Raw genomic sequence first — 12926 nt, 5'->3', positions numbered from 1 at the left:
GTAAATAAAAAAAGGTAAGCTTAACCAAAACTGAAAAATAATGTACATTTCAGAATTATACAAGTAGGCCTTTTTCAGGGAACAAGAAATGGGTTAACAACTTAACTCTATGGAGTCTTGGGCTATTTTGTCCATTTTTGAATTCTTTTAATGTCTTTGTAAGTCATTTTGTGTCTTTTTTTGGTAATTTTGTGTCTTATTTTAGTCATTTTGTGTCTTTTGGTGTTTTTTTGTCATTTTGTGTCTTTTTTTGGTCATTTAGTCCAACATAAAATGTGATTTTGAATCTTTTTTTTACTTTCAAAACACTATCATGCTCAATAAAGAATTTTAAATGTTGCAAATGTGCATTAATTTCAGAGTACACTGAGACATTAAACTGCATAATTTTCAATTAAATTCTGGAAAAGTTGGTGTGTTCTAAAACTTTTGACCAGTAGTGTACATATAGTATAACTGTGAAACAACAGTCTGACAGAAGCCCTAACAGCTCATTTAGCAATGCAGTCAGTTTCTCCAGTTTAGAATGACTTCAGTTTTCATTGTTCAGTAGGTTTTTAATCTCTTCCCCTTCAAAACAAATGGATCAGATGAATAAAACTGGTAAAAACTGACTTTGGCATGCTGGCAGAGGGGCTGCTATCTGAGCTGCTGCTGCTGTTTTCTCAGTTTGTTTCTCTGATAACGTTAGATCCAGATGTCTGATTCTTCATTCTTCATCTGGTTAAAATATTAAGCTAAAAACCTGTTAAGACTGTATAATAAAAATGAGACTTAAAACTGGATATGGGTGATGTATACAGAGCGTGTAGTATCATAAAACATAACAAACAAGATTTTCTTGTATTTGGGATAATGTAAGTGCACAACTCAACAAAATATATAACATAGGTCTAGTCGTTATTAGACATTTTAATGATTAATATTCTTCCTTTAAAGGCAGATAATCAGAAAAATGCAAGAAAATCACCTTTTTTTCCATTGTGGAACCTTTAAAGCTGTATGTTGTGTAATGGAAGCACTGACAGTCAGTAGTTGCCGGGACATTTTCAGAGAACAGTCCTTGGATAATGATAACTAACTGATGACCAGTTTATTAAAAAAAGAAACTTGTAGCTTATATCCACCCACAATAACCTTTATATTGCACGTTTCCTGTCTGACAAACGCAATTTTGAGGGAGAGAGATGAGGTGTGGAGATATGGTTCCATGGTCAATGTGGTTTCTTGCAACCGTTGATCAAGATAGAGATCTTCCACCCAAGTTTCTGAAAAGGTTGCAGTTAATGTTAATGTCACTTTGCAGTAACCACAACTGAGGTTTTACAGGCTATCACAGGTAAAGATACAAATACATGTACTAGAATAACGAAAGGCAAATGAAAAAAATATGTGTCTAGATTGTATAGTTTTCATTATGGGAAGCAATGAATAAAAATGAAATAAAAAGAGATTTAAAAGCACCAGAATGTCTGCAACAACAACAAAAAGTGAAAGGGGAATCCCTGAAGATTTCCCTTTCACTTTTCACAGAGCCATGTACAGTCCAAAAATGTTTTAAGCACTCAATAGCAGTTTAATTTAAACCATGCAACTGGGCAGAGAGAGGAAAGGGGAAAAGAAAAAGAAAAAAGAGGAAGGACTTTGCTAGGAGAGGTGAGAGAGATGAAACTCGCAACAGCGTCACTGATGTTGTCACAACAGGAAGTGACACGTCACCAGAGAGGGAGGGGAATTAAGCAAACGAGAGAGATATTTGGGGGGAACTAGGTTTAAATAATCCAAAAACAAAACTGCCTCTTCTTATTTCTTCTACGGGTAAACAGAGAGCACATCAGTGAGAGAGAGAGCCTCTGTCTATACTTTCATGTTAATGTGAAGCGTAACAGAGTTGTTTCTAGAGACTGATTTGCTTCACTGATGACTGAAATAAGGGACTTTTGGAGGTCGACTGTGTGGATTATGACTGAATGATAACATCTCTCCTGATACCAGACATGGATTTAAGCAATACAACACCAATTCTTGTCTTCCTGATTATCAACATAAACTTTGTGACAGGTAATTAACAACTTTTTTTTTTACACAGTATCTTCATTTAAAAAAAAAAATGAAATCTTGTTTTATATTTAAATTATTTTTTACCAGGGTTTTTTTCTGATAATAATTTATATATATAATAATAATATTTTGTTTATCAAAATGAGATTGTTATAGTCATGTGAAATACCGCAGATCAAATACAGGCATTCTGGAAAATGATTAGTTGTTACGATGAAAGCTATTTTTTTTTTTACATTTGGCTTCTATAATGAATCTGTAAAAAGGTGAAAAAGATAACTACATAGAACATTTATGGCAGATTTTCATCCTCCACTCAGGATAATAAATCATGCGATAAGAATGAAAATTGGTAAAACTCTGTTCCTTTTACAAAAAAAAACCCACAATGTCGTTATCACCAAAAATCCCATAAATGATTTGCAAGACACCGCGTCTTTTCGCCAGCCAGACTTCCTCCAGACCACATCCTTCTATCTAAAGATAATGTTTCAGCATTTGCTTAGCATGCTTGAACAAAGTTTATGATTTAACAGTCTGAAATCAGAGCAGTATAAATGTCTCCTCTCTCTAACCAAATAATATAAAACTGTAATTTATTACAAAGGGTCCACTAGACATCCTGGTGCAGAATAGCACTTATAACTGGATGTAGGATAGTGTTTATTCACCTCACAATGAATAACATAAAAATAAACAAATGGTATAATTTGGTTTATATAATATGATGCAATACTCTGTAAACATTCTTATCCTGCCATAGATCTATGTATGTGTGAATGAATGTTTGTATTTTCTTTTGAAAATACAGTTTTGAAATAAAGTAACAATGAGCCCTGAATATCCATAATAATGCCCCTATTTTCTCCAGCAGGACTCAAGATCCCGTCACTTGACAAGTTGGAGGTGAATATTTTGGACGGGGAGGTTATAGTATATTGGAAACATCCTGCAGATGCCCCCTCAAACCTCACGTACAATGTACAAATGGCAAAGTAAGTAATTTTAACTTCAGAGTCAGTGTCCTGTTCACAAACCTCCAATTATTTTGCAGTTAAAACATCTTTCTACGTTTTCCTTTATATCTAGCAATGCTTGCATTTGATCAATGTCATATTTTTATCGAAACTGTTATCATTTACTCATTAATTAATCATATTATGTTTGTGTCTCCAGGTACATTGGTGCATGGAACAATGTGAGCAGCTGCACCAAGATCACAAGGAACTTCTGTGATCTTAGTAGCTTTGTAGTAGATGACTATCGTGCAGGCTACAAGGTCAGAGTTCAGGTGGTTTCGGGAGATGGCGTGTCTGCGTGGACTGCAAAAAGATTTTACCCAAATTTAAGTAAGCATACAGACCTTCTGTGTATCATGGCTTAAACATTGTATGTTGTTGTATGTTTGCTGCAGCAGGTGGGGATTCTTTTCTTACATCTCTCTGTTCCTGCAGGTGAATTGCAGCCTCCCTCCTTCACTTTGTGGGCTACTTCCAGCTCGCTGACAGTTCATGTTCACCAAAAACCCATCCTGAAAAAACTCTTTCCTTTTGGGCTCACCTACACCATCTACCTGGAGGACACAGGGCAGAATAGAAAGGTACAATATATTAAATAATATAAGCATGATAAAACATTTATTCAATATTTCAACAAATGTCATATTTATCTGCCTAAATCGGAACTTTACTCATCCCAGGCTGTATCTTACAGTGTGGTTTATGTACAACCTTGACCTGATTTTGATTTTTACCACACAGAATACGACAGCCTACCTGAAAGATGACGTAGGGGATGATGAACGGAGTAAGACTTTCAGTTCTCTCCGCTGGGGGAGAGAGTACTGTGTCAGTGTCACAGTAGAGGGCATTGGAGGAACAAACCCCAGCAGTGTGTCCCCTAGAAAGTGTCTGCTGCTACCAGAGCAAGGTAAGAAAAACATTACTATAATGATTAATTGTTTTCTAAATGAAGCTAACCAATTGCTAGTGGTAGCTTCATATTCATAGAAACGGCACTATATTTTCAAAATGTCAAAATAATCCTCAAGGTTGAAATATAAGGATTCTGACAAAAAAAGAAGCAACAAGTTTAAATGAACAAGCAGCTATGTGGAAAGACTTCACCTTTGACATCCTCCCCTTAACCTTTTTTTTTTTTTGTCTTTTTTCGTTTCCAGAATGGTTCATAATTGCTGTGTCATCCCTTTCTATTCTGGGTGGGCTGGCCATCTTCGTTATCATGGCAACCATCCTCCTGTGTTACCTGAGAGGATCAGAGAAAACCCCCACTGCATTGGTAAGACAAATTACAGTTAGACAAATCTCTATAAACAGAATTTATAGGTACCTGGTTAAGATTTTGATATCAGAAGCGTTGTGGTTTTATCATTTGTAGTCAGTTTGTAGTCGTAGATTTAGTCCAAGTTACTAGTGCCCAATCATTTTTGAGCTGGCTATTTTTTTGCATGCTGATAAACAGCCTGTGTGGAGAGGAAATGAGCCTAAACCACATTGGCCAAAATGAACCTCAGCATCGGTAAATGCCTGACTATGATTTTGGTTCTTTTTTTTTTTTTCTTCAAATGTATCTACATTTATATGCAGAGAAATAATCGTCTATCAACTCCAACTCTATTCTCTTATCTACATGTTGCTAGTCTGACTGTAAACAATGACCAGCACTCAAAAGAAAAGGTCTAGTCTCAGACATCCATTGTACGGATATCTGTTGGCTTCATTGGAAACCTAAAAATATTATATAAATATACGATATACAATATATAAATCGTCATCAGACCCGTAGCCAAAAGGTTCCATGACTGCAGTTGTACCATCAACTATGTAGAAAATAGGATCAAAAGTTGTTCACATTCTTGATATTAGCCATGCTGAGATGGTTCAGTCATTGTTTATTGTTTATTGTTTATTGTTTATTGTATCCTTTGGATCCCCATTAGTCTTCATAGAGATGAAGACTATTCTTCCTGGGGTCCACATTAAATCAAACAATTATTACACAAATACATCATTACAGCATTTATACAGAGAATAACATGAAGTCATTCATCCTAACGTGATTATAATATATATTAAGTAGTACAAGGCATGATTATAAAAAGAGTTACATGATTATAGAAGAGTATACGAGGTAAGCATAAATTTTACCATGACGTTCAATGCAGATGTATTAACATACTTGAGTTAAACTTAACATGATTTCATAATTTCATAGAAGACTATTGCAGCATAAGATTATGACGAAACACTGCTTCTCTCAGTTTCAGTTTAAAACTCGACGCTCCGCTGGTAATGATCAAATGTGGGGGAGACTAACTGCCTTTATTCCTAAACATGACTTTTTTAAAACAATGACCAACAACCTTTTCTCTCTTCTCACCCTAGAAATCCCCTGTGAGCGGCTGGCTTCCACTCTCTGTTGGAGAAGGCGCTGTGGAAGTTGTGACAGACAAAGGATGGTTCCTGTCCAGTTACAGAACAGAAGTGACAAACTGTGTGGTGCCCAGTGACCCAGAGACAAATGTTACAGTAATAGAGGAAGATGGAGAGGAAGACAGGAGGACCAGCATGGACAGCGGAGTCGGCATGGAGTCCAGCTCTGCTACTAACAGCGGAAAAAGTCCTCCAATGCAACAAGAAGACAGCGGCTGTGGGAGCTTAGGAGGACCAGAGAGCTCCAGCAGCTGTCAGACAGATTACCCCCTGCAGGAGGAGAGGACTGATATGGACATAGCTCAGAAGAGGGACTATAGTGGGGTGGTGCTGCCCTGCCACCTTGATTGTTCCTCCATTAATCTGGAGGGGCAGGACAATGGGTTTGCTGGTGGTAATTATCGCAGCCAGAGCGGCTCTGCTGTGCAGATTCATGTCTGTGACGAAGAGGAGATGTTTAAACAAAAACTTCCTGATTTGGCCGAAGTGGTCACCGGTTACAGGGCTACACCTCAACTGTGCGTTTGCTCAGGAGCAGGTCAGTGCACCTGGTGCCACAAACAAGGCTTTTATGACACTGAGGTTATCAAACAATACAGAGCAATGTGTATTGAAAATGGACTGCTGAGCAGCAAAAGTGACTTTGTGGACTCTTACAAGGCGGGATTTACAATATCAAATTATTCTAAAACACAAATGGACACTGTCATGGTGAATGGCTTTGAAACAACTTTTATACAACTGGGGGAGACTTTCCCTCTGCTCACAGCTCTGGCACCGCTGCCCCTAGTGGAGGCAGGGCAGGACTTTAACATGAACAATGTCTCCCTCTCTCTATGTGACGTACAGCTGACGGCTGAGTGACGCTGTGGAATGCAACACTATTTATAAGATAATCATGCTGACAAAATACAGAGTACAGAAGAACACTCATTATACCTACATGACACACTTTTTGAAGCATGACATGGGTAAGGAATTCCAGTTCTGATATTCTAAAAAGAACATCGGGGGAAACTAAGGAGTAAACAGGGCAAGCAAACAGGCTGTTATTGAACCTAGGAAGGAAACAGAGGTTAGACCACACAGCTGCTGGCTGGTGGCTGTTGGTTGTCGTCTCAGGAGCTTCTAAAGATGAAGAGCAAAACGACCTTATTCAACCCTGTCTCATTGGGTATATTTACAACTGAATACATTTGCCGTGTGCCGGAAGTGAAACTGGTCGGGGGAGTAAAGCACAGAAACGGTTTGACAGTGGCGTGTCTTTGGACATTTTGTGATTTCTCCCAGCCTCTCGCCTCCACCATCAATGATACCAAATGCTGGTAAACAACTTGTAAGGTTTCTGAAAAGCATTTCTTTTTTCTTGCCATTATTTAAACATAAGGCAGGGGAAAATACTTGTGAGCCCCCTTTAAGTCATGCAATGTCATGTGATGTCAAAGGAGCAAATATTTTATCACAGATAAAAAAGAAAGTTACATTCATAGCTTAAACTGCAGGCGCATCTTTCTGTGTGACTTATTTATTGGATACACAGAAAAAAAAGATATTTATTTATTGTGTATTACTGTGAATGTATGTGACTGTGTGTTATTAAAAGAAACTGTCTCCCTGGAATGTTTGTCCTACATTCGCAAAAAACCCAAGCAAATGATGATGTCGATTTCAGAAACCATGACTCAAGGAAAACCCTGAAACAGCAGAGGTATACCTGTGCACAAACACACGGCTGTATTTGGGATTCCCGCATGCAAATTCTGCACAGAAACCAGAGCAGTGGTTTCAAGCTTCTAAACTATACAGGCACTTCCTTTTTCAGGCTTCTCAAAAAAGTCCCAGGTCACATTGAGAACAAATATGTCAACAGGGCTGAAGTCTAAGACAGCCAACATTTATCAAAGTGAAATAATATCTTTAAATCAGCTGGTAGCTAAAAGATGCTCTTTATTGTGATGAAGAAAGACTTGTGGTAGTGGTAGAAAAATCACAAGACCTACTTCTCCACATGCAGCATAAAGTACCGGGAAGTGAGACAACTTTTCAGCTAGTCCTAAAGACTGAGAAATAACTCCTTCAACAAACTGAAGTGTCACATGTTGCTGGTTTTGCAGTATGTGTCCACCGATGTAGATCATAGTTCATCTTTTTTTAGTGTTAAAAACTAGCATGGGATAATAATTTTCTGCTTAGGCCCTGCAGATCCACAGATACTGGCCTAGAATATCACTTTTTGTGGTACTTTCTGGTCAAATTAGCTAATTAGCCAGGACCCACCTGGTTGACATTTTACTTTGGAGACCAGTTCCACAACAAATTTGAAATTATTACCAAAATAGTTTGTATTGGAACAGGACTATTTTGCTAAATCAAGCAGTGATATTAACAGAATCTTCACATGAAACTAGACTGACTCCACTTCAGTCTGAGTCTGCTCTGCTCTATCGTTCATGCATATCCAATGATCAGAGGCAGCCAGCCGCTCTGCATGGGTTAATGCAGATTGTGCGAATTGTCACGAGCGCAAATCAGCCCAGCTGCAGATAAACTCGACCAAAAAAGGATTTATCACAATGCAGAAATGAAAATGGCAACTACGCATGTTATTAATATGGGGGGAGGGAAAAAAGGTTTGCTGTACTTTTGAAAGGCACGATATGTTTTTCAACAACCAAGATGAAGAAATAAGTTTCTCCCATATTTAATAAAGTTGGTGGAAGTTTTGTGGAGATTCACAACTGAGACAGGAAGTGTGTCTTTAGTACAACCCAGGCATACCCAGGCATGCAAAGTGGCATTTCTTACCCTTTGGCTGGAAGTTGCCTTTTCATGACCATGACCAACCACTGTGACGACACACTGCTGTAGAATAAAAAGTCTACCGATGACCTTTAAAATATAATTACATAAAAAGAAATGTTATTTTTTACATTCCAGCCCTGTGAGTTGATCATCTGCCACTTGTGTTTTTTTGCAGAGAAGGACACCTGAAGTCCCTTAAAATTATTTCAAATATGTTCACAAACTGTTTGGTGCACATCACACGTTCTACTCCTTAATACATACTCCTTTAGACACTTTATTTTTTATTGTACTTTTATATTTTATTGCTTGAAGTATGCCTAGGTTGTTCTTATGTAATTGTATTGCTATTGTCTCTGTGTGTAATGCTGCTGCTACACTGTAATTTCCCAGCTTGGGATAAATAAAGTATATCAATCTATCTACCCATCTATCTACCCATCTATCTACCCATCTATCTATCTATCTATCTATCTATCTATCTATCTATCTATCTATCTATCTATCTATCTATCTATCTATCTATCTATCTATCTATCTACTTATCTATCTATCTATCTATCTAAGTAGCTATGTAGCTTTGTGTTTTGTTTTTCTGCATAGAATAGTTGACCTTTCTTCACCTTTTTCTAGGCAGCTATCAGAAAAACATCAATTTCAGAGAAACATATTTTTGTTTCATTAGAGGAAAAACGATGAGACATAGTTCCGCCAACCATTGAAAGTAAGAAAAAGGTAGTTGACATGCAACTTTGGAGGGAAGTCGCCTGCAGCTTACAAGAAAAGTGATCTGCCTGGTTGCTGTGGTTAAGCTGTTTATATTCGCCTCAAATGTTCTTGTCATATGTAGCAGAGACTGTATGCATTTGTTTCACTGATGTGTGGTGTGGGTGTGTATGTGTGTGTGTGTGTGTGTGTGTGTGTGTGGTGTGGGTGTGAGTACAAAAAGAAGCCACAATATGTCAAACTGAGAGTTTCTCATGACAAATGGCAAAACTAAAGAAATTACAAGGTAATATGTACATATATATATTGTGTATTTCCCATTATCTTTAGTTCATTCTTTTACAATGTCATTAATATGAAATAAAATAACAACTTTGCATACACAGTAGCATGTAATGAGCCTTTCTCCAAGTTGGCTAAGAGAGTATATGGTTTGAAAGCATGATATAATTCATTGTCATGTAAAATTAAGTAAAATCCCTCCTCAGTGTTCAGGCTATAACATCAAGATAAATCATAGCAGCAAAATACAAACAGGAGCAGATGAGTTATTGAAAACAAGATAGATGTTTAGACAAATGAGGGGGCCATGGAGGTTCCCCGAATTAACTGCCACCAAGTCGGCTGTCATTTCATGATGGAGAAGGGAGGAGGAGATGTCTTGAGGCCCACTTTTCTGTAGATAAAGAGATCAAACACATCAAGCTTACCCGTACAACCATGAAACAATGATATAAAAGAGGGAGTAACACTTTGTATTTGAAAAGCCGGTGAATATTAATTCACTTACTTGAGCACTTTGTCTTTCAGTGATGGCTCTAGAGAGAAATAAGAGAAGATGGAGGAAGTGGATATTAATTTCTATGTGATAATAACATGACAAATTCCTCATATTGTAGTCTTGATTTTAGGTGATGTTGTCCAGTGCCAACCATGTAAAGCCTTTTAAAGGGTGAGTTCACTGGAAATAACAAAACCCATCCAGATAGTTTTGGTTTTATTCATACAGGCTTTAAGATAACGGTCTTTAAGAATCATGCAATGATTCAAATTCAATAAAAACATCCTAAACAAAATGAATGTATCTTTGCAAGTCTTTGATCAGCTTGAAATTCATGAAATAAACATGCGTCATGCACTTGATTTTATCAGTTCTTGGTGGTGAAACGTTTCCTGTTATTGGGTGGATGGGAAATTAAATCTCTGACTTACTCACAAGTCTAATACATGAAAATATATTTTTCAAATTTGGCACAAGGGTTAACCTCCTGAAAACAGAAGCCAATGCAGAAGTGCCTTAAACCTGCATTCATTCTAATGGCCAGCAGTGGGCGGCTCCACTGGCCGCAAAAGAAGTCTGATAGTATAGAAGTCTATGAGAAAATGACCCTATTTCTCACTTAATTTATTTCCCCAGTAATGAGTTTATGGTCTCAATCCCTATTTTAAGTCTTTGTTTAAACAGTTTGATGCTTATTTTGTAAATGATTTAGGGTGGGGCTACCTTGTGATTGAAGTGATATGAAAAAGTGTTCAAAGAGATCTTTAGATTATTCAGAGTAACTATCCCACGATAAATATTTGAATCATAGGCAGACAAGCCGAACGTATCTGCATGGCTCAATACCACCCGATAAAACGGAGGAAGTGGCTTGTCTGTTGTGGTGAACTGAATCATTAAAGCTCTGCTTACCCTTTTTCTTGCAGCAGTTTTTACAGTTTTTACATCTGTGCTTGCAGCAGAATTGCACAATGGCAATGGTGAAGAGGATTGCCAGGATCCCAAAGCCTACAGCGATCCCGACTGCTGTCGAGTTTACCCTGCTCCCTACAAATACAGACACAGAGAGGTAATCAGATTATGGCCCTGCCCACCTTACAAGCATTCAAATAACAATAAACAAGCCGACTTAATGACAAAAAGGTTCTGCGTGAATATCACAGGGTATTGTATTCCTGACATAAATGATTACTGAGTGAAATAGTCGTCTGTCTGGCTGCCTCGGTTTAATTGGATCAATATGTATCATTATGAATGAATATTCACTCTGATGAAATGAGATTGGGAAATCAATCTCGGGAAAGATGCTGGCCTTGCCTTCATTACCAGCCTTGGAAAGATCGCAGGGGAGTTTAAGGGGCAGAAATACATACGAGCCTTTCAGCACATCTTATTACGAATCTGTAGCATGGATGGAGAACTCTTTACTACTTCACTTTCTAAATTATATTAAGCTCTGACCTCAGCACCTTTCAAGCAACAATTACACTGTACACATGTGCGGTAATGACGATAGTGACTGACTGTGCAGGTTAAGAATAGTCTTAATATTTTAAAAGTTAAATATATTTAAAGTTAGACAGTTAACATAATTAGAAGCGCTTGTGAAAATGAAAACTCACTGACTGTGTGAAATGTGCAATAAGCAACCCCCCACCCAAAAAAACCCCAAAACATGACAATACAACAAATCCAAAGAAGAAAAGTACTATTTGTTTAAATTCAGGAACATCAATTTTGTAAATTTTAAATACACGAGTAAGAAATAAATCTGAATTCCCTACGCAAAGCAGTTTTTGTTAACTTGTTTAAGTGCGTCACAGTTAAGGTAAACAGAATTGAAATGAAGGATTTAAGCTGAAAGACACTCACCACCATTCCCCATGGCTCAACTGGACAGAAGGACCGATGTTATTTTGTGTCCGTCTTCTCTTCTCCTCCTTCTCTTTTTGGTGTTACAGTAAGCTGTCACTTACGTACTTTACATCAGTCTTTATTAACTGATTTGTCTTGACTGTGAAGAGCCAAAACAAACGTATTCCTTCTTTGCCTACGTCTTTCTGTCCATGTCCCCATAGCAGTCATTCTTTTAAACCGGTATATCTTCTTTTCTTCACCCTGCCTGTCTTCTACCCTCCCTTTAGCAATTAGCAAAGTATAGAACAAAGTGAATCTGACGACCCGTCGTTTTCACATGGACAGCCAGATTTAGCAGTTCTTGCTTCACAAAAATGATTCTGAAGTACTTTGATACTGTGCAGTTTTCACAACACATTCACCCTTTTGTTTGTCTGTCTCACTGAGATCCAGACAGAAACTCTACAATGTTCTGGCCTTGTCAAGCTTTAGGATAACTACAACATGAAGTGTCGAATGTTTGTCCCTCAGGTTCCCCAAGGTCAGGATCCCACAGGTTCCAATACACACCCCTCCTGTTCCCTTCTTTATGAAATTATTAACAGGCAGCCAGGTAAAAACAACTGATGGTGGTGAATGGGGACTCCTGTTGGACAACTGAGCTACTACACCTCTTCATCATCATTGTTGAAAATGAGATACACTGTACACAGTACTGTGCAAAAGTCTTAGACAGGTGTGAAAAATGCCTCGAAGAACTGGTGCTGGTTTGAGGGTAAAGCAAAGCAAATATTGATTCAATTTCAATTTTCTTCTGTTCAGTCACTCATGTTCAAGATTGAGGTTAGTTTTATATGAAAACATATTTATCCTGGACTAAACGTGTACCAAAACATCTTACTCAAAGACAGAAAGTAAAATTCACTGGTACACTGACTCACAAAGTTCTGCCGAAATTCACCACAAATTTAGATAAAAGGGTAAATTGAGTGCAATAACAGCTGTTGCGTCACCAAATTCTACATCAGTGTAAACAACATCACAGACAAAAGCTACAGTCACTGAAGCTCTCACAGTGAATCCAAAAACTTTCAAATTTGAGACAAAGTTTAAATATCTAGGCATAAAAATGAAGTGCATTTAATCTGGTAGCTGGTCTAACACATTATGGTGTGGCACCTTTTAAAAAAGAAAAAAATCATCATGATTGAATACATCTCTTGGATGCTCCTGAAAACACAATCAGA

At 37.7% G+C, this 12926-nt stretch overlaps 1 protein-coding gene across 1 annotated transcript; it reads left to right on the top strand.

The window, feature by feature from the left end:
• The first annotated feature begins 1810 nt into the window (after nt 1-1810).
• il10ra (interleukin 10 receptor, alpha) lies at nt 1811-7359 on the top strand. Its single transcript, XM_059330659.1, has 7 exons — nt 1811-2061; nt 2933-3056; nt 3238-3410; nt 3516-3661; nt 3822-3990; nt 4241-4359; nt 5466-7359. The coding sequence occupies exons 1-7, from the start codon at nt 1971-1973 to the stop codon at nt 6375-6377; spliced, it is 1734 nt and encodes a 577-aa protein (XP_059186642.1). The 5' UTR covers nt 1811-1970; the 3' UTR covers nt 6378-7359.
• The last annotated feature ends 5567 nt before the right edge of the window (nt 7360-12926 follow it).

This window comes from Centropristis striata, chromosome 4, assembly GCF_030273125.1.
Source record: "Centropristis striata isolate RG_2023a ecotype Rhode Island chromosome 4, C.striata_1.0, whole genome shotgun sequence".
Taxonomy (NCBI): Eukaryota; Metazoa; Chordata; class Actinopteri; order Perciformes; family Serranidae; genus Centropristis; species Centropristis striata.
This window is presented reverse-complemented; position numbering and strand designations above follow the sequence as displayed.

Excerpts from the sequence above, each read along its gene's own strand:
- il10ra (XM_059330659.1), top strand. The coding sequence starts at position 1,971 with ATGATAACATCTCTCCTGATACCAGACATGGATTTAAGCAATACAACA. Across the intron at positions 2,062-2,932 it reads CAACATAAACTTTGTGACAG|CAGGACTCAAGATCCCGTCA; the intron begins GTAATTAACAAC and ends TATTTTCTCCAG. Across the intron at positions 3,662-3,821 it reads ACACAGGGCAGAATAGAAAG|AATACGACAGCCTACCTGAA; the intron begins GTACAATATATT and ends TTTACCACACAG.